Source organism: Ruditapes philippinarum, unplaced genomic scaffold, assembly GCF_026571515.1.
Source record: "Ruditapes philippinarum isolate M1 unplaced genomic scaffold, ASM2657151v2 ctg842_1_1_1_1, whole genome shotgun sequence".
In the NCBI taxonomy this organism is placed as follows: Eukaryota; Metazoa; Mollusca; class Bivalvia; order Venerida; family Veneridae; genus Ruditapes; species Ruditapes philippinarum.
This window is the reverse complement of record NW_026866721.1, coordinates 257,193-284,542: the sequence shown is the minus strand read 5'-3', so window position 1 is coordinate 284,542 and position 27,350 is coordinate 257,193. Positions and strand designations below refer to the sequence as shown.

At 33.2% G+C, this 27,350-nt stretch overlaps 2 protein-coding genes across 2 annotated transcripts; both read left to right on the top strand.

The window, feature by feature from the left end:
- The first annotated feature begins 5,255 nt into the window (after positions 1-5,255).
- Positions 5,256-15,982, top strand: LOC132733478 (sodium- and chloride-dependent betaine transporter-like). The gene is made up of 3 exons (XM_060720129.1): positions 5,256-5,344; positions 14,551-14,816; positions 15,820-15,982. The coding sequence occupies exons 2-3, from the start codon at positions 14,551-14,553 to the stop codon at positions 15,980-15,982; spliced, it is 429 nt and encodes a 142-aa protein (XP_060576112.1). The 5' UTR covers positions 5,256-5,344.
- A 513-nt stretch (positions 15,983-16,495) lies between these two features.
- LOC132733490 (sodium- and chloride-dependent glycine transporter 2-like) lies at positions 16,496-26,663 on the top strand. The gene is made up of 12 exons (XM_060720141.1): positions 16,496-16,652; positions 17,140-17,341; positions 18,198-18,330; positions 18,732-18,866; positions 19,229-19,332; positions 20,009-20,136; positions 20,875-20,987; positions 21,755-21,886; positions 22,296-22,395; positions 23,988-24,088; positions 25,048-25,218; positions 26,358-26,663. Exons 1-12 carry the CDS (start codon positions 16,520-16,522, stop codon positions 26,511-26,513), a joined length of 1,608 nt encoding a protein of 535 aa, XP_060576124.1. The 5' UTR covers positions 16,496-16,519; the 3' UTR covers positions 26,514-26,663.
- The last annotated feature ends 687 nt before the right edge of the window (positions 26,664-27,350 follow it).

The following is a 27,350-nucleotide window of genomic DNA, read 5'->3' as shown; positions in this document are numbered from 1 at the left end:
AACTTGTCCGAATGTACCGAATTATTCGGTGGGCATAAATTGGATGCATTACTTGTACTCAGATAATGTTTAATATATTGATATGAAACAATAGTATTTAGACGAAACTAATTCATTTAAGGAAGTTATTTTTGTTTTGTTTTGAGATGATTGATTGATATCATGCAATTGTCTTTTCAATATAGTCAAAGATGCACGCCGATGATACGACGAGGTTACATAAGGAATGTAAAACATATGTAAATAATATTCGGAACACCTCATCTGTTATCCTTGAAAGAATTTACCGAGATATGCCGGAAACTGCCGAGCGGTATTACTGTTGTAGTTATGTATTAATTTCATTTTTAAAGGGGCTCCATCCTATGCGTACAGGTAGTCAACACGTGCGCACGCAGGTATCAAGTTCTACGCGGGACAGAAACTTTAACACATTCCCACTTATATAATGCTTGCACATTCGCACGTGATAAATAAAATATTATCGACGCCCTTTAAATGCACTGTATATATAATTGTCAACAATATGCCAGAAAAAATGTGTTTTGTTGTGAAGATTAAAACAATTAGGTTTGCGAGGCCAGAGAAATGTCATTTACTGATGACATTAAAGAACCTGATTTCCTTGGGAAGTTTGTATTTTAGTCCATGTACTTGTAAATGTAAATGTTAAGTTCTATATGGCAAATCTGGTGCTCAAATGAATAATTATCAATAGATAGTTAGTCAGAAGTTATGAAAAAGATAAAAACAAACAGCCTATGTAAATATAACGAGGTACATTTGTTATTAAACATATATTTTTGATAATGTCTTGGCCGCTTTTTTCAATAAAAATATAATGTAGAGAATAGACACATGAGTTAAAACACATGAAAGCGTATTTCATGGCACTAAATTTCATGTGAAAATCACAAAATCGATAAAAATGTCGATATAAAAATCGATATAAAGACCCTTTTATTGTATGACTTTTAATATATATAATGTACATAAAAAAGTGTAGATCAAATACTTGGCTGTTTAGAAATTGTTTTGGGTGAAAACCTACTATATACGTGTATAAAATGTCAGTTCGCTGTTACATCCATAATTTTACAAACAGGGTCTTTAAAGAAACTTCACTGAGGTCCAAAAACATAAAAATGAAATTTAAATTTCTAACATAGATCGGCTGAGCCTGGAAGTTATGTAAAATTGACTTTGAAATAATTGAAAATCACATTTTTGTTGTACTCTTAGACCTATTAGAGTGAAAAGCGTTGCAACGCTTTTTAATTTTGTGTTATGTTTCACAATCTTGAAAATCGGAATTAGCAAATGATCTGTAATATTGCACACACGTTATTATAGATCTGCATCAAAAGGAACATTTATTTCGAAAAATTATTTCAACTCTCGTCATGTAAAACAAATAACCCCCGGTGGAGTCGCTTTAATACATGTATCTGTTTTCCTGTAATATTAACGCATTATGAGTTTGGACATTTTTTTCGTAACTGCCACGTTAACAATTTTTGAAGAAAAATCTGAGGAGAGTTTTGCTTGAATATCATTGTGGATATTTAGACTTCTTCCTGGTCATGTATTCTGCAAAAAAAGTCATGGATTCAAATAGGCTGCAGAGATTTTATATTATACCGGTATTTGGTATTGAATATGATAAATGTATCAGAAATGTGTTTTAATTTTGTGTTTCTTTTTTGTGTTTTTGTGCGTTTTTTTGTTGCTTCTTTGTTAACATGTTCACTCCGTATATGAAATCTTATCCGAAGCTTTTATGCAACCAAATATGTATTATATTATTCTTCATCTGAAGTTTCATAATGAGGGAACATTATGTGTCACAGGACACAGACATAGTACACCGTGCACCTGTTGCTAAAAACTTTCAACATTCAAGATTGAAGTAAATATTACACGAATAAACCGGTTTTCTGTCATAATTTATAAGCTACATTTATGCACAGTCATTAATATCGTTATTGCAATAGTGTCAACTTTTTGTTTATGATAAAATTATGCAATTTTGAATAAGCAAATCCATTTGTTTAAAAGTAATTTTGTTTTATTCACTAAAAAAGTATGTAAAGCGTTTCTTTGCTAAGAAACGATCATTTACTTTTCCTGATTGTCTCAGTTCTTTTTTTTTCTTTGCGACAAATGGTGTCATTTTCGTGCTTATGTGTTATTCTTCCTTTCGCCAACAGCCTGGTATAATTATGCCGAAAAACACGACACATATAATATTTTACCTTTCTTGGTCTTTTAATGGCGAGCAAAATTTAAAGATCGAAAAAACACGGAAGATTGAAAACTTTGATTGAAAGATTGAAAAGATTGAAATTGAAAGATTGACAGAGTGACCGTTAATTATTCCCTGCGGTCTGGAGACCGCAGGGTATTAGTACGCGTTTAACTTTTGAGGCATGGAGGAGCACGTGACCTGTTTTCGGTACATGGAGGAGCACGTGATCTGTAAACCGTATATGATTGGTTAATTGACCTTTTCTAAAACCCAGCTTAATACAGGTCAGACACTCACATTGATATTTCCATATACTTACATTATAAGAAATGGTCCCTTATCCTACCTTAAAATTCAGTTTTCATGCTAAACAGGTATTTTTTCTAGCAGAATGAAATGCCTGACACATAAAAATGTTTCTGTTATATAGGGGTAGCCGACCAAATTTTTTGCAAATTGACTTCAAAGAGGATTACCCCCCATTTCATTGAAATTTTCTGCTGATCACAGGACTGACATACACTTTTTATAAATGCAAATATCCAAGTCAAAATTATCACAGAGACTCATGAAATATTTCATTTTCTTCAGAAAACATTGTAGTGTTACTTTTTAAATTAGTTTTTATACTTAAAAACACCCCACTTTCATCCAATCGCCTCATGTATAAACTGAATCATACGGTTTTCCCTGCACTTTTTTTCAGCCAATCACTGGCCGTGTTACAATACGATACCCTGACCTACAGTTTACCGGTACGTTACGGATTTACCTCTAGGGAATGTAGTCCGCATTACACCTAATTAAGAACAAAAAACTATTACGTGATATTTCTAATTTTCTATAATTATTTTACCGTTTAAGGTGGAAAAACTTGAATGATGTGTTTGAAAATTATCAATGATTCTTTAATATCTATCTCACATTTTTACAAACAATAAATTGTTTATACTGAAAATCTACAAGATTCATTTACGCATAGTGACATCTGCCATAATAAATAGAGATATTTTCTGCGTAAACTTGTGTGTTTACTTTTTTTGCTCGGAACTATTCATAAAATGGTAGGCCTATTTAATAATTTACTTCAAAAGAAATAATTGTTTTATGTACGACCTCCGGTCTTCAACGGTCACCAGTTTCTAAAGACCTTCTTCTATATTGATCGTTTATTGTCAACTATATTCCTGATACAAACGTTTATTTATCCCCCAAACAATGTTGAAAATAGTTGAAGGAAATATCTTTATATCATTAAAAATGTTCCCCGCAGGAAACCATTTTACTTGTGTCTTCTTATTGACAATGGATTTAAGACAAGCTACAGAGCGACATGCCGACAACGTGTTGCAGAATGACGAATGGGCGATTACATTAAGGCGATAATGATATTTGTTGTGTTGTTGTTGTTGTTAGCAACAACACAACGAATATCATTATCGCTTTTTCGTTTTGTCGCTGCGAAACGCGCCATTCTGCGGCGCGTTGTCGCCCTGTCGCGTGGCTTTTAGCCAAGGGTAAGCTGTTGCATGGCATTAAAGCTTCAGTAAGCCATTTCTTCCGTTTGAGTCAAGCAACAATAGTCATCGCGCCACTCGCCGTGAGACAACGTGCTGTTTTTCGTGTTTCGCCTGCGACAGGGCGACAAGATGACAAGGCAATAATTTACGGAATGCCGTTAGGGCCATTGTCTATGAATGTGTTGATCTGAAACGCGATAGTCGATAGTACGATGGTGAAAACGCGAAATCACGAAACTACGATGGTGAAAACGCGAAAGCACGATGATGAAAACGCGAAAGTACGATGATGAAAACGCGACAGTACGATACTACGATGATGAAAGCGCGATAAACCATCGTGTGTTCACCATCGTACTGTCGCGTTTTCACCATCGTAGTTTCGTGATTTCGCGTTTTCATCATCGTACTGTCGTGTTTTCACCATCGTACTATCGACTATCGCGTTTTCACCATCGTACTATCGCGTTTTCACCATCGTACTATCGCGTTTTCATCATCGTACTGTCGTGTTTTCATCATCGTACTATCGCGTTTTCACCATCGTACTGTCGTGATTTCATCATCGTACTATCGCGTTTTCAGCATCGTACTATCGCGTTTTCACCATCGTAGTTTCGTGATTTCGTGTTTTCACCATCGTCCTATCGACTATCGCGTTTCAGATTAGCACATTCATAGGCGATGGCCCTAACGGCATTCCGGTACTGAAACGCGATAGTCGATAGTACGATGGTGAAAACACGACAGTACGATGATGAAAACGCGAAAACACGAAACTACGATGGTGAAAACGCGACAGTACGATGGTGAAAACACGATAGTTTATCGCGTTTTCATCATCGTAGTATCGTACTGTCGCGTTTTCATCATCGTGCTATCGTGTTTTCACCATCGTGCTTTCGCGTTTTCACCATCGTAGTTTCGTGATTTCGCGTTTTCACCATCGTACTATCGACCATCGCGTTTTAGATCAACACATTCATAGGCGATGGCCCTAACGGCATTTCGTAGTTTTGGGGTCGGTCCATAAACTCTCTGTACAAAATCTGCTGCACAATAAAACGATGTGCGAAATAGTCCTTATGTTCAGTATTTCCAAGGCTGTACCAGTTATCTTCCATATATAAGAAGGTATACTGGCCTTTGTGATTATATTCCCGCGCATTTGAACTCAAACCGATCATTCAAAATTGATATCTATTTCCTAAGTATAACATTGTGAAATGAACAGTAATCTACACATTGCAAAATCAGTCATTGGTGGCACAAAATATTTACATTATTACTTAAAGCTTGAAACTTTTAGCTTGCCTTAAAATCTCAGAACATTTTTCTCAAGTTTGATTTTCTTGAAATATTTTGACTCATCTGGAGACATGTAGATTTAAGCACGTTTATTTCGACTGATACGTTTTTTTAAATACTATATTCGTGCAAATGTTCACTAGAAACACGCCAAAAACTTATTTCACGACAGAAAACATGGACACAGTTAAATAGTAAAGATAGTAACTTAAATATTCATTAGTAGTGTCAAGTTTGTAAGGTGCGGATTTATTATACGGTTTTATAGGTGAGTGTCTATTTATTGTATACACAATATGAATTTTATTATTAAATAAACATAGCAAATATCCCAAATTTAAGAACTGTTTTGTCAAATATTTGCTTTTAAACTAGCAAACGTTTTACGTTTTTGTTATTGTTTATCGTTATCAATGTAGAGTTCATATAATGATGATGATAATAATAATAATAATACATGTAATAATAATAATGATGATAATAATAATAATAATAATAATAAATAAATAAATAAATAAATAATAAAAATCATAATAAAAATTATTAAAATATTAATATTTAAAGTATTGAAATAATGCTGCTGCATTAGAGTCTCTGATGCTGCTGCTGCTTCTTATAATTGTGATGATGATGATGATGATGATGATGATGATGATGATGATGATTATGATAATGATGAAGAAGAAGAAGAATAAGATGATGATGATGGTGATGGACAATTAAAAACGTGTTGAATAAAAGAAGGGTTAAAGATATACTATGCTCAAATTGATTGCTGGTCATAATATGAATATAAAGCGTCATTAAAAAAACCCTGGCAGTTTTTAAAGAAGTATCAACTTTGCCTGACCAGTAATAGGGAACGCAGCTTCCCATACATAGTTTATCTATTCTGTTTTTTTTTTTGTTTTTTTTTTCAAATAAGACATATTTAGTAAAGTTCGGCTAAAATATTTTACTCTAGGATGTGTATAGAATATCTTTAATGTTTTTTTTACAAAAAAAATGTGTTCATTGCAATGATTTCGTACTATCATTGATGCAAGGTTTTATGTACACTTGTATGTACACTTGTATGTACAATTATTCTGCATGCACACTCGTGTGTGCATACGTATGGCATGCATGCATGTGTTAGCAAGACAGTAATTCGGCATTTTAACACCGCAAATTGTACGTACATACCGCAAAATATTAAGCATATTTCTTTCATGACGGGACAAAAAAAATTACACCCAGATGTTAATATATAATTTCTTTAACTGAAAATGTATGAAAATTGATCGAACTAGTTAAACGTATCGTTTATATTGGTAACAGTATAGAAGGGGGGAAATCAACGATTTAGAGAGTACATATGAACTACATGTGAAACAAGTAAGTCGCATGTTTGAGGTTGGTGTAACTTCACGTGAGGTATATATATTTGTTGGTACATTAATATTGTCAGAACATATTAATCAGCTGCCAGCTGCCAACATTGCATAGTGCTCATAAATACGTCACTTCATATACATAGTAGTACATTTTATAACTTTAGATGATTTAAAGATCAAGCTCGACATATTAAACCAAATTATCACTGTTCATATGAACATTGTTTGAATTCAGTTACAAATGCCATGAATATGAAACTCATTAAACATCTTACAATATCAAATGCAACAGACAGCCTTCTATATCAAATGCAACAAACAACTTGCTGTTTTTAATGCAAAAAAGAACTTACTGCATTTAAAAAAACCCAAATAACTTACTGTATTTAATGCAACAAACAATTTACTGTATTTAGTGCAACAAACATCTTACTGTATTCAAAGCAACCAACAAATTATAATATTATATGCAACAAACGATTTACTGTTTTTAATGCCACAAACAACTTGCTGTATTAAATGCAACAAACAACTTACTGTTTTAAATACAACAAACAAGTAATTCATTTAACAAATCATAAGACTGTAGGCCAAAGTATTCTTCACAAACTTTTAATGGTCATGGCTATGCATATGGTGGCCAAGATCTTAAATCGTCCACAGCGGTTAATTTAAAGTCATGTGTTATCTCAACACCTTATCTAAGATCAGTAGGACTAATTGTTCTCTTGTTATTGGAAGCGGTTAAGGTCACAGAGACCCTGAACTTTGACCTGATAAAATCAAAAGACATCATTTGAAAGTTAAAACATAAATTTCTACACCAAATATTACACTTGTCGTCAAAAATGGTCTCTAGTAGCGATTGGTCGGACTTCAAGTGGTCAATACCAAAATCTTTTTATGTATACATTTACAACTGTTGTATTATTGAAAATGAAGAAAGACTTTTTGGGAGATGTAAAAAGCTTCTTTTTTGTGATTTTGAGACTGGGATTAAAAATGAGAAAAATGAGATTTTTTTAATAATCAGCTATGTACGAACTGTTATTTTATTGTAGGAAAAAACGCAGAAAGAACATAAAATGCATTGTCAGACAAAAGTGATGATAGATTATGTATTTTTAGAATGATAGGCAAAACATTTATTTCATCGTAGTAAAAAATGTTACATATTTGATTTCATTCCAAATAATTTTTCTTGTTTGATATTAAATGTAAAAGACATTGTCTAGGCAATGTCCATGCACGTAAAATAATTTTAATATGTTACAGATGTATGTTTACTAGTTTTTTTGTTGTTGTTGTTTTTGTTTGCCATATTTTATCCTGATATTGCCGCCATTTACTTAGTCTCTCGAGAGTCGGACATACCAACAACATAAACATATGAGCCGCGTCACGACAAAACAAACATAGTGGGTTTGCGACCAGCATGGATCCGCGCAGTCTGGTCAGGATCCATGCTGTTCGCTTACGAACCGTATAACAAATAGAGACACTAAAAGCGAACAGCATGGATCCTGATCAGACTGCGCGGATGCACAGACTGGTCTTGATCCATGCTGGTCGCAAACCCATTATTTTTGTTTTGTCATGACACGGCTCGTATATAATTCTGTTCTGGTTCGTTTTCACGTATGATACTAAATACTTACTAACATAATGGATATAAATATATTATGATATATTACAGACCTTCTATTATAAAACAATTCACTTTAATTGCAATAGTCAGTATAACACATTATTGTCGACCAGCGTAATATACTTTACCGAGTTATCAATCGTTCACTTGTTTTTCGCTTAAAATGTTTCAAATTTCATATGCAAACATATGCAAAGTGTAAATAAATTATATATATAGTTTTTTTATGTAATTTGTCTGTATGTAACGTTACACATGCCTAAAATCGTTTTAAAGAAGATTCTTCAGCAGACATTATTGTTGTGTTTGTGGTATTTTTAGCTGTTCTAGTTGGGTGGTTCAAATATTTTTTGATTTAATTATATTTTATTGCTTGAAACATGTACATGTAACATAGAGATTACATTAATACTAAACAGAATACAATAAATACGAATAAGGAAACATGTATGTTAACAGTTTGAAGCAAATGGGTTGGGCCACAAGTTTTACCAACATTAATGAAGGCCCTTCCCAGGCAAGTTTAAATAACAAAATGTTCATTATAAAGATACAAAACTTGTTTACGTAATTAATGTGTTAGGCGAAGAAACAAGAAAATATATGTTTTTTGCGCATCATCAGAGTAATATTTACAGTTGCTTCTATATATATCTATATTGATATAAAAGTATTTAGATGACAATATTTTGAAAAAAAAAACAACAACAAAAAAAAAATTGATATGAGGTTTAAATATCATGAAATAGAAAAAAAAACACACATTCTAAAAACATCCAAACTTCTGTTCACCTTTCCTCTGAAAAAAAAACAGGTTTCGCCTCCATTTCCGTTACTGGACCAGCATTAAAAATAGAAACACGGAGTTATATTTAATTATCATTAAGATATATTAAGTTCTAAAACGATTCGTATTCTTTAAATATTTTTGAACATGCCCAAAAATAATGTCATTATCTTCAGGCGACAAGTTATCAATTCCAAACAGCAGTTTCTTTACACTTAAAGGATGGTATGGGCGGGTATTAATGAATTATTGATGGCGCTGTTGATGAAATAACGGACATTTGAAAAAATAGTGTTCTGCATCCTCTATGGTATATCCACAGTCACATTTTTGATTATCACGTAAGTGGTTGTAAAATAAGTCGGAGTTTAGGTTACTACATTTATTACGTATTCTTGCATGATGGACCTGTGAAAATCTTTCACCAGAAATAAAGAATGGGGGAACTATTGGGGGTTTAAATTTTTCTTTTAGATTACGTTTAAAAGCTGATAATGAGTCTACAGTACGAGATTGAGTGTCCAAATTGTTCCAAAGTTTGATAGATGAAGGTATTGTAGATTTAGCATAGATTTCAAGCCGGCGTGCCATAGTAGCATAGTCAGAATTGTTTCTCAAATTGTATGTATTTGCTTCTAAAACGGTATTTGGAAAAAGTTCAGACAGATAACAGGGTAATTCTCCACGGCTATATTTATATACCAAAATTAATTTCTGCATGTTTCTTCTGTCTGATAATGAAACCCACCCTATTTCTTTTAGTAAACGTTCTATTGATACAGATCTTGTTAAGCCAGTTACAATTCGTGCAGCGTCATACTGAATTTTGTCTAAAAGATCTTTTTCATAAACTGTGCAGCTATCCCAAACAATAGATGCATATTTAATAAATGGTCTAAGATAAGATATATATATTTGATTCAAAGTTTTCCGTTTAAGCTTAAACTTTAACATTCGCATAGATCCTAAAACTTTTGTGGCGGAAGATGCTTTATTTGTAATATGGTCATGCCATGAACCATCTTTACTAAATGTAATACCCAAGTGTTTATGGTTGTCAACAAACGTTAAGCGTGTATTATCAAAGAAAAGTGAAAGTACGTTCACGTTTTGTCTATTAAGAGAGAGAAATAATACTTCTGTTTTAGTCGGATTAAATTTAACAAGCCATTGTTTTGCCCATTTTGATAATATATTTAGGTCGTCATTTAATGTTGATTCGATATGGTTAATATTATTAGAACTAACTGATAATGAACTGTCGTCGGCAAATAAACGTGTTACACTAGACAGAGAATCTGCAATATCGTTCACGTAAATAAGAAAAAGTAGAGGTCCAAGTACTGAGCCCTGTGGCACGCCGGCATTAATGGTTCTTTCCTCAGAAAAGGTAGATCCAACGAATACTTTTTGTTTTCGACTTATTAAGTAACTGTACATCCATTTAAGAATATTGTCTGTAATTCCATATTGTTTTAATTTGAAAATCAAACCCTTATGCCATACACGATCAAAGGCTTTACTAATATCACAAAAAAAACGATGCAAGTCGATTTCTTGTCATCCAACGCTTTGCAAATTTGATTGTAAATGTCAATTAATTGATACACTGTAGAATGTCCAGGTAGGAAACCTGACTGATTTTTATAGATTAGATTATTTTCATGAAAATAGTCATAGACATACTTAAACATAATTCGTTCCATAACTTTACCTATACAACTAATAAGTGAAACTGGTCGATAATTTGACGGCATTGAGCTATCACCCTTTTTAAATAAGGGCATAACATTTGCAGTTTTCCAGCTATCTGGGTACATATTAAGATTGACAGACATGTTGAATAATATTTTTAGGGGTTCACAAATAGTAAAACGAGTCTCCTTTAACATACGATGGCTTATTTCATCAGATCCACTTGCCTTATTAATAATAAGATTTGAAAGAACGTCAATAATATCTTGATTGGTAATGCTGAAACTATCGAGCTGTTTATTCGTCTTATATACTAGCGGTGGTAAAGAGGTATTAGAGTCATCAATAGTTGAAATAGATACGAAATAATCATTAAGTGTATCGGCCTTGTCTTTATCAGAAAAGGCTAGGGAATTATCATCTTTTATTAATGGGGGCATACATTTACAATTTGGGGAATTTTCTTTGACTAATAATTTAACCAGTTTCCAATATTGACGCGGATTCGTTGAACTACAATCACTCAAAGTAAATTCGATATTATTAAAGAACTCTTCTTTAGCATGCTTTATCATGTTATTAACCTTATTTCTTAAAGTTTTATATCCGACCCAGTCTTCGTATTTTCTGGTAGAAATAGCTTTTCGTTTTTGTTTATTTCGTCTTTTAGTGGTTTTCCTAATTTCAGAATTGTACCAAGGTTTATCTTTTGGACGGATAGTTGCCATAGTGGTAGGAATACACGTTTTTGCCAAATTTAAAAACTTATCTGTAAATTGTTTTGTTGCAGTATTAATATCAGTGAGTGTCAGAAATGACCAGTCAGTGTTTTGAATCTTTTCATTAAGTTGTTCGAAATTTGCTCTTTTATAGTTCCAGACTCGTCTTTTAAAAGGATCATTAATTTGATTTCTTGTTCTAATATAGGCAAATGTTCCAAAATGGTCACTGATTAACTTGTCTGTATTATAAACACCCGAGAATAAACATTCTAAAGAAGACGACATTCCAATAGGATCTAATAGAAATATTCCTACTTGAATAATGTCAAACAGAATTACCCTTAGGATACATTGGATATTATATATGTCCTTGTCCAATATAAGAAAATATTTATTAAAGGCCCATTATGCCCCTAAAAATGCTTCTATTTTTTATGAATTATCTCAAAAGTTTATTTTTTAGTTTTGGCGTACTTTTGTAGTTTCCAAAGAGCTATTCATTGGCCAAGTACTTGAAACAGCTCTTTCTTTTGTTCCGTTTTGAATGAAAGTCAAAATACTACTTTGTTTACATTTTGCTACTTACATGACAAATCATTTCACATTTAGCGTTACTTTCTTCAGGTAACAAGCATCTAACATGCTCTAAAACCATTATATAAACGTAATGAACTTATGTTTGCTCTTTTTAAAGATGTGAAACTTACTCGTTTTTTTAAGGCATGATGTGCCTTTAAAAACATTTTTTTTAAGTAACGCAAAACCGATTAAACACGATATAAACCTTTATGATAACTTATAACAAGTACAATATGGCATGTCAGGTTAAACAGTCTATTTAAGTTCATTTGAATATAATGAATAAAAATGACCCAGATTTTTTAATATAATATCACAAAATATTCATAATGATGACGTTTTAGTGATAGGATCTATTTTCGAATTTTAGTTGAGTCATTTGTAAAATTTTTACTTGGGGAAAATACGAAAGACAAACAATGTTTCAAGTTTCGGAATATTATTATATTGGTTTCGAGTGATACGTACGAAGAATATTAAGTATATCCGAATGGCGCGTTAGCTTTGGCGATTTAAAGGCCCATTATGTTTCAGAAATGCTTTAAGTTTTATTTCTCAAAAACTTATATTTTTGGTGTCTTGTAATAGTTTCCAAAATGTTTCTTTATTGGCCAAGTACCTGAAATATCTTTTTCTACTTTTACTTTTGTCAATAAGCTATAGTGATAAGTGGAAGTCAAAATATTACTTTGTTTGCATTTTACTACATTTATGACGTCAAATTCTTTCACATTCAGCGATGCTGTTTTCAGGTGAGAAGTATCAAACATTCTCTAAAACCATTATTTTTTCATTTAAAACCTGATGCTTGCCCTTTCTAAAGATGGAAAAAAATATTAATTTCTTAGGCATAATGTGCCTTTAATAAAGAATGTTGTTGATTTTTGATACGCATTTAACGAAAATCATTTCAACAGAATCAGGTGGCTATTGTACTCAAGTTCAAGTTTCAAATTCAAGTTCAAGCGGATATTAAAATGGATTCGTCAACATTTTTGTTTTTCAATATTTTAATTTTAATATCGTTTAAGTAATCTGAAGCTTTTCAATGTCATAATATTAATGAAAATTGCTCATTTTGCCCTACGCAGATTGCACATGCGCGGAAAATATAATTTCCGGTCGATTTTTCTTGGCAAAGGACCGTGTCGTGAAAAGGTCTATATATCAAATACCAGTGGTTAACGCGTCAAACTAGTTATCTAAGGATTGCACGCGGCGTTGGTTCAAACCACGCCACAGGAGCAAACCGTTTTTTCCTTAAACCAGAAACTTTACAAACATGGCTTAGTACTGGTAGGTACAATTCACAGATTCGAGGGTATTTCAATAAGCTTATAGCTTCTGATACTATATAACGAACTAAAATTCATTAGTATAAACTACATACCAAAAGTTATTTGGGATGAAATCTTAACCTGAAACAAGCAACAGGTTCTACCCTTGCAACCAGTGCAACATTAAAATCAGCCTGCACATCCATGCCGATGTTCAGTCAGCACAGTTTGAAAATTTCCCTAGAAGACGAGTAGTTTTATCCAGATTGTATGATGGACATGTCCTTTTTTATATTAAGGGCGGCAAGGGTTTTCTTGGTCTTGTTTTCTTGATAATGCAAAATATTATGTAACCCTTTCCTAGTTTTGCAAAATATTATTATTTATAACGATTTTTGGCAGGTTATATGGCCATATATAAACAGTAGCGTTAAGGTGAGGGTTATATTTCAAACAACCGTTTATATACGGCCATATAACAAATTCATAATACAAGACATTTTATAAAACCTTTTAATTAAAGGAAAATAATTATAAAAAACAGGATTTTTTCCTAAAGTGACGACAGCCGTGTATACTATATAAACGTCACGATTATCCAATGAAAAGTGATATCAAAAAAGACAATGTAAGAAAGAAAAATATAGTTAAGCTAAGCTTATCTAAAATCTTTAATTCGACTTTAGTCGGTCACCTTTACCGTATTCATACTAGTTTATTATCGAAAAGAAATCATAACCAATATTATTCTTATAGTTGTTCAATTTTGTTAAAAGTTTTGTGATTCCAAAACACAATTCTAATTCCAGTAAATTTGAAAAAAAAAAATCTATGTAAAAGACATTGTAGATGACGAAGATGGGAGAGGGACCCCTCGAGATTCGAAATTTACAAATATTAATGGATCGACATTTCACACTAGGTCTGATCCTGTTAAAAAAGAAAACTAATTACAAATTAATTTTTCATACGAATTGTACACTTCGGTCTTACTGACGTCTGAGACCGGTGTGTATACAATGCAGTCATGCCTCTTTGATTTATTTAAGTGGAAAAAAAACACTATAAAAGAGAGATGTTAACATCAGATCGTACTTGGCGGCGATAAAAGGGTAAATTACAAATTAATATTTCATACCCATGCGCCGTTGAACTCTATGTTTAGTTAAGGAAATCAAACTTTTTCAGATAAGGTCATACGAAGAGCGTATGTTACAAAGGTTAAAGATAAAAAAGTCCTTTGTGATAGTAGAAAGCGAACTGTATATCAAAAATTTATGAAAGGCAAAGAAGCATATACTTTATCATGACAGAACACTCATTATTTGCGCATATAGTTTTGGATTTGAACAATTCCTTTTAGCTTTGTTTTTGTTGTTGCTTTCTCCAGATGGATTCGACAGAGCTTAAACAATTAAACGGCGATGGTCTGACGGAAATAGATAGTAAAGAATTGTTTCTGAAGAAACAAAATGGTTTTAAGGAGGATGACGGAAGTTCTGATACAGAAGGGGGTGAAACGGGATGGTTGTCATCCGAGAAAGTTGACCTGGAGCAGGACCGCGGTGTGTGGTCAAACAAGATGGAGTTCTTTTTGGCGATTATGGGTTATACAATAGGTATAGGAAGCGTATGGAGGTTTCCAATTATTTGCAGGTACGGTGTTGTTATTTGAGCAGCGTCATGACAAAACCAACATAGTGGGTTTGCGACCAGAATGGATCCAGACAAGCTTGCCCATCCGCGCAGTCTGATCAAGATCCATGCTGTTCGCTTACAAACCCTATTACAAGTAGAGAAACTGATAGCGAACAACATGGATCCTGATCAGACTGCGCGGATGCGCAAGCTTGTCTGGATCCATTCTGGTCGCAAACCCACTATGTTGGTTTTGTCGTGACGCGGCTCAATTTTTATTCTTGTGTCTGGTTATCCTCTTATTGAAAATAAAATTATAGCGCATAATGATCACGTGACTTTTTTGTCACTGCTAAACGCATTACTTTCATGTTGCTATTTGGGCAACACCGATGAACATTTTATTAAAAGGCATTTTTAAACCAACCTACTTGCTGTTGTTATAAGGTAAACTACAGGCTAAAAAAATTGATGGTTTTTGCTTATTCATTTTGCCAAATAGAGGCACATAAAAAATCAACAGACTGGAACCCAGGCATATGTTCATTAAAATGTTTCAGAAATAACAGTATATTTCAGGTTATTATTTTATAATTAATATAATTAATAAAGGTTACATGTTTCGAAAAAAGTATCAAGAACTAATTTGATATGAAATGGTTATAGCTAGCAAATGTGATAAATGTGATTTCCTCCCATTTCCCTCAAATGTTGATAAAGTTAGAAAAAATAATGAAAAAATAAAGCACCCCTATCCCCATTTGGCTACTGTAATACTTTCTATGCGTCTATATATATGATGATTGACGCCAAACCGAAATTGCTTATACTCTATCTTTTTGAGGCGAGCGATCGGTGTAAGGACACTCGAAGAGATCCCCGCGTTTTCACTATTTTTTTGTAAATTATTACCCTTTGCTTTGAATTTTATAAGGGTTTTCCTCAAGGCTTTACATTGTTTTATAGGACAATGTTTAGCTATTAAACACATATAGGTTGTGTATGTTTTTATTTTCTACAGCCGGAACGGAGGAGGTGCCTTTTTAATCCCGTTCTTCTTCTTCCTAATAACATCAGGTGGACCTTTGTACTACTTGGAGGTTTGTCTTGGACAGTTTACAGGGCAAAGTGCCGGACAGGCTTTTGACTGTTGTTCCTTGTTCAAGGGCAAGTATATTTTGTAAAACTGTTTTGTACTCTTATTAAAAAGTCATTGTACAGCACACGTTGTAGACCATTGGTCATGTGCCGAGATGTTGGGTCTGTTCTACAATGGACACATGATCCAAGTAGTTTGATATACAAAATCTCTTGAGATAAAAGGGATGGAAATTATTCTGTTTTAACTCCCCCGTTACTTTTCCGTGTAGTAGAATCATCATTGAGAGACTCCAATAGGTACATGTATTTTGACCACACTTATGCGTGTGTATTTCCCTTTGAACACGTAATACTCTTATAAAAGATACACTAAATTTTAGTAAAAGAATAACCGTCGAAACACGAGACTATCTGATTTTGTAAGTAAACTCTAGAAAAAAGAGCCTATCAATGAGCTTGCTCTATTTTGATGCGGCAATTGGAGTATGAATAAGTAATACATGTACTCCAGTTAACGTACTGTGCATATATGGCTCTGACACATTTTCAATGGTAAGATAATGCGATCTTCTGTAACCAATTACTTTCTTTTGATTACAGGTATAGGTATTTTACAAGTTATGTTGTCATTTACGGTGCTATGGTACGTAATCTGTATTTTAGCCTGGGTTCTATACTTCTTGTACAGTTCTTTCCTTCCCACATTGCCTTGGACTACATGTAATAACTCATGGAACACGGTCAACTGCACAGGTATTGCTTCAAATTGATACATTATTTCGACTGACAAAAAAGGGCTACCATTTATTCTTTTTATTCAAATGTTACATATGCTGAACCGCACGTTTTTTTTAATTTGTTTATTGCATGCATTAATTTATTTACATGCATGTCAAATCGCCTTATAACAGAACTTTGAAAAATAATATCTTAGCACCAACCTTATTTTCAAAATTTACTCAAGTAAATAGAATTCATAGGGTTTTCCCCTTTTTTGTTCTGTAAATAATGGTGGCTGATCTGTGTAATACAAATGTCGAATTTTTTTGGCTCCGCGTGGCGTCAGATGAAAACACGAAAATACGACAAAATGACCACATAGTCGTTCTCGTAGAACATAATCCTAACTAGTATTTGGAGCTGAACGTGTTATGTGTATAAAAGCATGAACGCTTTTGGTAAGAGATGTTTTTTATTTGACGGCATTCCTTGTATATTGGTGTAATTTTTCTAATTTTAGTAATATCGGACTTAGTTTCTGGAAGATCTACAGACTCGTATGCAGTTCATACAAACAGTTCGTCCATTAACGGAACTATTTACACACATGCGGAAGTATACAATATGACTGCCAGTATGTTGTTCGATCCATCTCCACTTTCGCCATCTAATATTACATCAGTGGTGACCATGTCAAGTTCCTCAGCCTACGAATTTTGGGAGTGAGTATATATAACTTTATGTTAAAACTTTTAACTGATACATGTAGCAGGAAGGAATAACATTACCTAGGCCCAAATTATTTCTTTGTTTCGGGCAACCTAGCCAATCAAAAACCACCCATTCCACCCAAGTAAGCCCTACCCGACCCTTAAATTTTTATTGATGGTATTTGGATAAATGTTTTTTGCCGAGATGATTCGCCATAATGATGACAGAATTAAAACAACAACAACAGCATTAACAAAAATCACACACACACGAAAACAACACACAAACACATAGATCGCACCCTAGTCCAGAAATTTAGACATAAACCGCGGATTTAAAGCTTTTTTTTACATTGGAACTTATTTTTTAATCAACATTTACCGATAAACGTGAAACTGTAAAAAAAATACTTAAAGTGTTTAATGAAGGGTTTATCTCAACCCCTTTCATATATCTTACGTGTTTGAGACTGTTGCCGTAACCACATAATTACTATGGTCCCTAATTTGGCAAAATTTTGAAATTTATGAATAAAATGGTGTATTATTTTCAATTAACTTTTTAGTCTGTACTGTATATAGTTTTAAAATATTTCCCGCAATTTTATAGTTTATCGTTTATTGTCTTTTTAATTCTTGAAGCGGTAGTCCTATATCGGCAATGATGATGATATTTTTTCTTTGCAAGTACTTTTCATATAATAAACGTTTGGATCCCAACTGTTTACAATGATAACTATATGACGTATGTGTGTACGCACGCGCGTCTGCGTGTGTGTTTGTGCGCGCGTGCGTGAGTGTGTTAAAAAACAACAATTACATATAATTGATTTATTGGCATGACCGTATTTATACCTACACTATTTAGGTATAATGTAATTGGACGGTCACGTGGTCTTGAGGAAATGGGAAGTTTACAGTTGCATCTTGTGATCGGACTATTCCTTGCTTGGTTATTTTGTGTGGCGGCCGTCATCAAAGGTGTTAAATCTCTTGGAAAGGTAAGTAAAAGCATCGTTTTCAATTTGTCAAGATATGTTATATATACATGTATATATAAAATTTTCACATACTAGTTCGGCCATTTGGCTTCAAACCATTTTCTCCTTACCGCTGTTGGTTCGAATCCCACCAGAGACTTTGGATTTTTTTCATGTGAGGAACTTGTCCAGCTAGCTTAAAAGAACATCTGTGGTTTTACTCAGGGCCTCGTTTGTACCTACCTGAATTAATGCCTGAAATAATGCACGGAGGGGCACCACAGGTCTTCTTCCACCGTTAAAAGTCATCATATGACCTTTACTGTGTTGGTGCGACGCGAAACACAGTATGGAAGCGCACTGGTGACAAAATTAAATAAAACGTCCATACTACTGATTAAAAATGATATTCTATATTTCAGGTCGTTTATGTTACGGCTACGGCTCCTTACGTATTTTTGACGATAATTTTTATAAAGGCTCTAACACTTGATGGAGCTATTGATGGTATCAAAACATTTGTGGAACCTGACTTTTCCAAACTTCTCACAACACAGGTAAACCTATCCATTACTATACACTAACTACAGAATTCAATGAAATTCTGAAGGTTTATATCATTATTTCTAAATACTACATTTATACTGTATTTTTATGCAATTCTAAGCCTTATTTTAGTTTAAAGCATTTAAACACATTGATTTTATCATTTCTTTTTTTCACAATCAATATAAGTATTCTGTTAAAACGGACTGAACAAATTGTGCACACAAAGTATTTGAAAAGGCCGGCTTCAGAAAGTACATATATCTCGAAAAATTATTTCTATTCCCATCATGTCAAAAAAAGCCTCAGTGGAGTCCCTTTAAACTTATTTACTAACGTCAAATGCTTGACTTATTTGAATATTTCTTTGAAGGTATGGTTAGAGGCGGCTCTACAAGTGTTTTATTCATTAGGACCGACTTGGGGCGGAGTAATCACCATGTCAAGTTACAACAAATTCCATCAGAAATCTTTCTGGTAATGCCAAGCTGTATGATTTAAGCTCATTAACTTTCATAAATGAATGTTGCTATTTTTAGAGACATTTAATAGATAAAAAATACTATTGGGATTTGAAAGTGAATTTTTAAGAATGATAATGATGATAAATTCTTACTATGATTATTCTAATAATTAATCCAATTCTTAACACTCAACACTTACTCTAAAAGATAGTCGTTTTTACTTAATGATCCTTCAACCTTTTGATCTTTTTAACATGTTTTTATAATTCGTACGAATCTTGGGCAAAACACACAGTATGAAAGGTATACATAGTATGTCCATTTATACATTCATATAGAATTCTGAATAGAACTATCAACATGTTTATTTCGAAAACTTTTTAATCTTACATGCTTTTCAAATTGTAATGTTTAAAAAAGGCCAAAATAAAACCAAAAAAAAACAAAAACAACAACAACAACTTCCAACAAACTCATAGAGATATCTAGGTATGTTCTACAAGCATGAGTTGGCACCTGAATATAACCACCGTCCGTACCCTCAGCTAACCCTATAGATTCCCGAAATGAAAGAAACCAGTGTCTCTAATGGGATTCGAACCCGATTCTGTTATAGGGCAAGGAGTCTTTAACCATTTGGTCACGGGGGTATGTGTGTAAGTGTTGAAAGGTCATAAATCTCCTTACAGGTCCTCTACCATTTGTGTAGTCTTTGCTGGTTTTACATCCTTTTACAACGGCATGGTTGTATTTGCTTTACTAGGATTTATGGCAAAGTCTTCTGGCATGACAGTCGCTAAAATAGCACAACAATCGGGTATGCTTGCACTTATACAATTCATCAATGTATTCAGGATCTTCAAAATAGAATTCTATTTGAAATGACCAGATGTAACGAGACTATGTGTGGTAAAAAGTAGTGCCAGAAATCAGAAGGAAATGATTACAACTTTGGTATTGGCAACAAAATAAATTAGGATTGCAAAGAATCAAGAAGGAGTAACCATTGAATCGACTAGAGTTGTTTATAAATAACACGCATAAATGACCCATGAAGTCTTTGCAGAAATAAGAATTTATTAACAAATGTAATTTTACATCCAAATTTATATAAAAAAACAATAGTACCATCTTCAAATTAAGATATCCACGGACTTAAAAGTAAGCTTCTTTCAATACATATTTTATCCAGTTATTCTTATGATGTAGAGTTTTATTAAATTGAAAAAGAAGACGAACAAGCCTTATGTAGATATTTTTATGAAGCGCATTTTCTAAAGAATGGATTTTTTATTATGTAAATATATAAGCGGCTAAGTGTCTTGTCTATACATATGATGTTATACGTAATTCTTGCAAAATTAACGTTTGGTTTCAATGTTCAAACCCCGTCAGGGGCAAGTCGTTGTTTCCATGAGCAAGAAACTTTACACCCAATGCTCAGTACTGGTTGGTTCCAGGGACGGACTCGAAAGTGTGTCTATAAGATTATAGCTGCCTTGACAATCGAACTTTAATAAATTCTGTATAAACCAACGTTTAATTTCTTCAACAGGACCCGGCTTGGCGTTTGTTGTGTTTCCAACAGCAATTAGCATGATGCCTGTACCACATCTTTGGTCTGTACTGTTTTTCCTTATGCTGATCACGGTAGTCTTTGACAGCATTGTAAGAATTTACAATAACTTTTTCCATTTATGTCCAATATGTCGCACATATTCTTTTGATATTTTTAGAGATGTAGACTGCTTTCTTTTAAATTCTATAGATGATTTCTTTTCATATGTTATAGATACGTTATAAATTTCTAATATTTACAAAATTCTCGACGATTTCTCACAAGTACGAGATTTTTTTGCAATCGGAACGTCTTCGGCTATTATCTTTATCCAAAGACTGACGGAAATGGCCGAAACGTTTCAATTGGATTTTTTTGGATGAAATGATTCGATTCATCTTTTAAATTACACAAATCTACCTTGAGTTATACATTGCATTCTTTAGACGACCTCCCACTATTTAAGACAAACTTTCTTTTTATATCTGACAAATCTAGCAGACGAACGTGACAATATTTAAGACAAACTTTCTGTTTACATGTAACAATCGAGCAGACGAACGTTCACTGTTATGAGCTAATAAAAAATGCAAAATTATATTTTGATTATGAAAAAATTGAATCACTGTTAATATATCATAAGTGAACATACATATGAGCCGCGTCACGGCAAAACCAACATAGTTCGTTTGCGCATCCGCGCAGTCTGATCAGGATCCATGCTGTTCGCTGTCAGTTTCTCCACTTGTAATAGAGATGGTAAGCGAACAGCATGGATCCTGATCAGACTGCGCGGATGCGCAGACTGGTCTGGATCCATGCTGGTCGCAAACACACTATGTTGGTTTTGTCGTGACGCGGCTCATATATGTTTTAGTTTGGAATGATAGAGACGGTTACCAGTGGCATTATTGACCAATTTCCACGTCAGTTACTGAAGAGGCGCGTTCTTGTTAACATAGTTACAGGATTCTTTTTCTTCCTCACAGGACTTCCGCTCTCAATGAATGTAAGATTTTCTAGTTGTCTCGTAAACAAATATCATTTTGAAGCTTCTTTTCCTTTTTTTATTTATTTTTATTTTTTTGTAGCAGTAAAACTGTTTTATTTACTTAAAAATTAAAACAAAATTTACATAAATCTTTACATAACAAATTTTAAAGTACAAGGGATATTTATTGCATTCCTTTTGATAATTGATCAAGAAAAGTATGTCTTTATGTTATTTGACAGTAAAGTGAGTAGAATGACAGTTGTTTAGGATTTTGCATGACTGAATGCAGTTAATATTAATGTTCACGTGATTCACTTATTTAGGACGTTCATATGCTCTTTATCAAAATAAACTTGACTTCTAAACAGTTTAATTTAACATATAGTTCTATTTTTAGCGTAATTTTTAATTTTCATTTTTTCAGGGCGGAATTTACCTTTTCCAATTAGCCGACTGGTATTTCTCCTCCTTTGCTTTATTAATTGGGTCTCTGTTTGAATGTGTATCAATCTGTTGGATATATGGTAAGCTTTTATATCAGCCGTGCCATGACAAAACCAACATAATGGGTTTGCGACCAGCATGGATCCAGAACAGCCTACATCCGCGCAGTCTGATCAAGATTCATGCTGTTCGCTATCAGTTTCTGTACTTGTTATAGGGTTTGTAAGCGAACAGCATGGATCCTGATCAGACTGCGCGGATGCGCAGGCTGGTCTGGATCCATGCTGGTTGCAAACGCACTATGTTGGTTTTGTCGTGACGTGGCTCATATTGTTTAAATGGATTATTTATTTATGTATCCTTATGTGCAAATAGATTGTTTTTTCTTCATTTAAATTAAAAGATAAGCCCATGGTTTAAAGAGACTCCGCTGAGGTTTTTGAACATGAGGGGACAAGAAATAAATTTTCGAAATTTATGTTCCAATTGATGTATGTCTTGACCAGTAACTTGTGTGCAAAATTTCAGATCATTCGCTCACTTCATTTTTCCAGAATGGCAGTTTGACTATTGTACTTTTGAAAAATGACAAAAAATGAAAATGCGTTGCAATGCCTTTCACTTAAATTTGGCTAAGAATGGCTCAGTATCACGATGTTCAATTTATTTATGAGTTTATTTCTTCATTATCTTTTGCAAATCGGTCTGTTTGAAGTGCCCAAGCTGATCTATGTAAAAATGATATTTGACGTTTTTAGACCTCAGTGGAGTTCCTTTAAGCTGATTGAACCGAAAGTGATTAGCCTTTGCCATTAACATGTGCATCCGTGCAATATACTCGCACAGTGTAAAAACGAAATCATTGTATCATTTTCTGCCAGTCTATACAATTCACTGTGTATGGGGTATTGTAATTACAAGCCCCGTTTTTCGATCACTGTATCATATATTGCGAGCTGACACACTTCAACTTGTATCGTCTTTTGCGATCACAGGAAGTAGACGGTTTCTACACACAGTGAACCGGGCACTAAACAATTGGAAGCTCAGTTTTGTATTTTGTTTTTGAAATCCCTGTGACTTTAAATGGACTGTTCCAAATTCAAAGCAGGGCAAATCCATTAGATAAGAAATAAAATATTAAGTTGAACTGATCTGTTCAACGTCAAAATCTCTTACTTAAAAGAATAACATTTCTAAAGGAAAAGTCAAACTGAAATGTTGTCATATTTAACAGATTTTTTGCCATAACAGTACGCTTGGGATTTTATCTAAATGCACATTGTAAGGAATGAATATTTACTTCTTAATAAAGGGCAAACATGAGTTTTAAAACGTTTAAATAATGGTTTTAGAGCATGTTCGATGCATGTTGCCTGAAAAAATAGCGCTAAATGTAAAATAATATATCATAGATGTAGCAAAACGTAAACAAAATATTATATATTGTATATTGACTTCCGTTCACTAGAAATATACTTATTGCCAAAAAGCATCAGAAGAAGGTAACTGGTAATTGAGTAACTTGTTGGAAACTGTAAAAGAAAACAAAAAAATAAAAGATTTTGAGAAAAAAATGAAAACATTTGTGGGGCATAATGGGCCTTTAATATTACTTTATTGCACGATTGCATATTGTATTGAAATAATACAAAACACTCTTTTTTTCCAGGTACTGACAGGTTTGCCCGGGATATATATTTTATGACGGGGAGAAATGTTTCTGTAGCGCTTCGCGTTTTATGGACCATCATAATTCCTTTATTTATTACGGTAAGAAAGTCCTTTTTAAGCCAGTATTTTATTTGTTGTTTGTGTTGTGATAAATTATATGAAATACATACCAAGGATCAATCTTATTAACTTGAAGTGAGTGTGTTTTGTAGTGTGGCATGTATGCACCTCATCAAGTCAATAAGGCATGAGAGAGCACTGAAATCATGACAATAACAAATGAATGATGATTGACACCCTGGATTTGTGGATTTGTGACGTCACACACACAGCTCTCTTCAGCATTATTGCGCTTTGACAAGGAGCTTTATCCTTTGCGCTTTTACATATAAAGCTCATTTGGGAGCCTGCGCCTATTGCTCCTTGACAAATATTGTGCTCTCCGGGAGCTTTATCAAACATGCGAATCCTTGAGAGCTATGTTCGACGTCAGATATGTTATACATTCCCAAAGAGAGAGCTATATTCAGTGGGAACAATATTTGCCCGAAAGCTAGCTGTATATTTTTAAGCTATGTTTGTCAAGAACAATATTTCCCGGGAGCTTTTTGTCCCGGAGAGATAAATCTGCCGGTGAGCTATATTCGGCGAGAGCTATATTCACCGAAAAGCTAAACTCGGCGGAAGTTATATTCCCGGAGAGTTAAATTCGGTGGAAACCATATACCCCGGAGTCAGTGGGAGCTTTATATGTCGTAACAATGGATATCTCTTAAGATTAACAAAACAGTCATTGTATGTTTTACAACAGTTTCGTCAAGAAATTTGTGGAAGGACGTCAAATTCGAATTGATCGGCTTATGGCATCTATAGAGGGCACTTAATTACCCGCATGATACTCCATTTGATTAATTAAGAACACGAAAAACAGTGAAAATATGAACGTCACTTGTGTGCAATATAAAATGGTTCTGTAAGAACACTTTAATTTCTGACCAATTTCTGAGAAAAAAAGGAATAAGAAGGAGAAATGATTACAATGTAATTCTCTCTTACAGATTGCATTCTTCGCCTTGCTTACGCAATATTCCGCTCCGGAGTATGGTGACGGGTATAAATACAGTAAAGGAGCCTTGGTCTGTGGTATAATGGTCGGCATGTTACCTATTGCAGCAATGGTAGCTATAGGAATATTTTCTGTAATAAATCAAGACGGTTCACTGTTACAGGTACAGTTTCATTCAATCTTTTTTATTAACATTCGTTATTTAAAGATCCTGTAAGTCAATTTTTTATATGGTTTTATAAATATGATGCTCAAATGAAGATTTATCAATACTGTATGTTCCAAAAAGCATTATTTGTAAAGGTATTACCGAATTTACATTTCATGTAAATAAAGGGAGGTAATTAGAATTTTATTTTCTATAAAGTCTAAGCCAAATTTTTCGAACAGAAATTAATGCATATATTTCAATGATTACATATAATGTGTTTAAACATTTGCAGTACATATTTAACATATTCTTGGATGTTAAAAATTGCATTAGAACAATAATTATACACATACATGTATATAAAATTTCACTTAAGTGTTGTTACATCCTTTATTACAACATACTGGATCTTTAAGGGCATTTGAATGTGTATATGAAAAAGGTGCTATATAAGTTTTGTAAAAAATAATAACAATAATTTTCCTGCGGCAACCGAAAAGTGATTAGCCTTTGCCACCAGTATAGAGCTGGACCAGCCCGCACATTCGTGAAATCAGATCAGGCTCTTTACTGTTGGATAACAAGCGTTCAAGTTTTAACTTGATACCCCTAAAATTAATAATGAACGGTCCTAAAAGTTAAAGTTGGGAAAGTCCATATAAGAAATTCAGCGAGTTGAGGATTTTTTATTCTCTCACCCTATTTATTTGATTAGTTTGTAAATTATATAACTTTTCAAAATATGGATATAGTCTTTGCATATAGATACATATGCATACACACTTAGATATCAAATTCATTCATATGGAAATAGTACTTTTAAAGTTTTATTTAGATTTTCCTTAACAAAATATACTGCGAAGAATTTAAGAAAGAAAATATGAACGGTCAGTATCGTTCTTATTGGATGGGTATTGGTTGTATTTCTATACGTCTTACAGCTGTTGGGTCATGAATACACATTTACACATACAATCATTCAGAAAAGCAAATGCATGCTTGTGTAATTTTCCCTATATATACCTCAAAAGATTGTGGAAATTATAGCAATTTTATCCTTTCTGTTGATATGGAAATATAAAATGAATATAATTATAATTGATCAGATATTTGCTATGATATATATACATGTATATGATTATTATTTTCAGCGTTTTGTAGCGAGTCTAAAACCAAACGACACTTGGGGACCGTATGAGGAAGGCACTCGGGAGAAATACCTCATGAAACCTTATGTTTACCCATCGACATGGTGGCAAAAGTTCAAAGAAAATATTACAGGAACAAAAGATCATTTTTCATTGTGAAAACAATTGACGTGACTTTAGTTATATATTCAATATTATATTGCATTTTTTTATACATTTTAATACATTTAGTTATGACTAGACTTATTGTCAGTTTAAGAGAAATATTGGTGATAATTGATATTTCAAAATATATTCCAATTCCTTTTTAACGAAATTTTAACTTTTTTTTTAAATATACAGTCAAACTTCTTAAGACGACCGACAAAATCTATACCAATTCATATTTTTAACGGATTTAAATATACAGTTAAACCTCTGCAGAAGCAACGCCCTTTGGTTGTTTGGTTGTTTCCGAGAGGTATTTCTCTAGGGAGGGTCTTAATTTGGGAAGAGTTGATACAGTTGTTGTAAATAGGTGATTGTTCAATAGAGGGCCACTCTGCAAAGGTTGCACTGTAAATATTTTTTTGAAAACTTTGTTTTTTATTATCATACTTTTTGCACTTTTTATAACCGTTACGGCAACAGAAATAAGTTGTTATAAAGATGGATGTGACACGATTAGTACGGTAACCCAGATCATACAGGTCACACTGTTGTTTACAGCAAACTTGTACTAGTAATAACATTTATTTGTCAAATTGTTTCTGCTTTTAAGAAAGCAGTATGGTTAACACAATTATATTTCCTAAAAGGCCCATTATGCCTCATTAATATTTTCATTTTTATCTCTCAAAAAATGTTTTTTTTTTTTTGCAACTTGTTAAAAAAAATACTCAAGAACTATCGTTGATTCTTTTGCTTTATTGGCAGTTGTGTAATGAATTACTATTTTGTATAGAAGTTAAAATTCTACCTTAATTACACCTTGCTACTTTTACACACACTACTGCA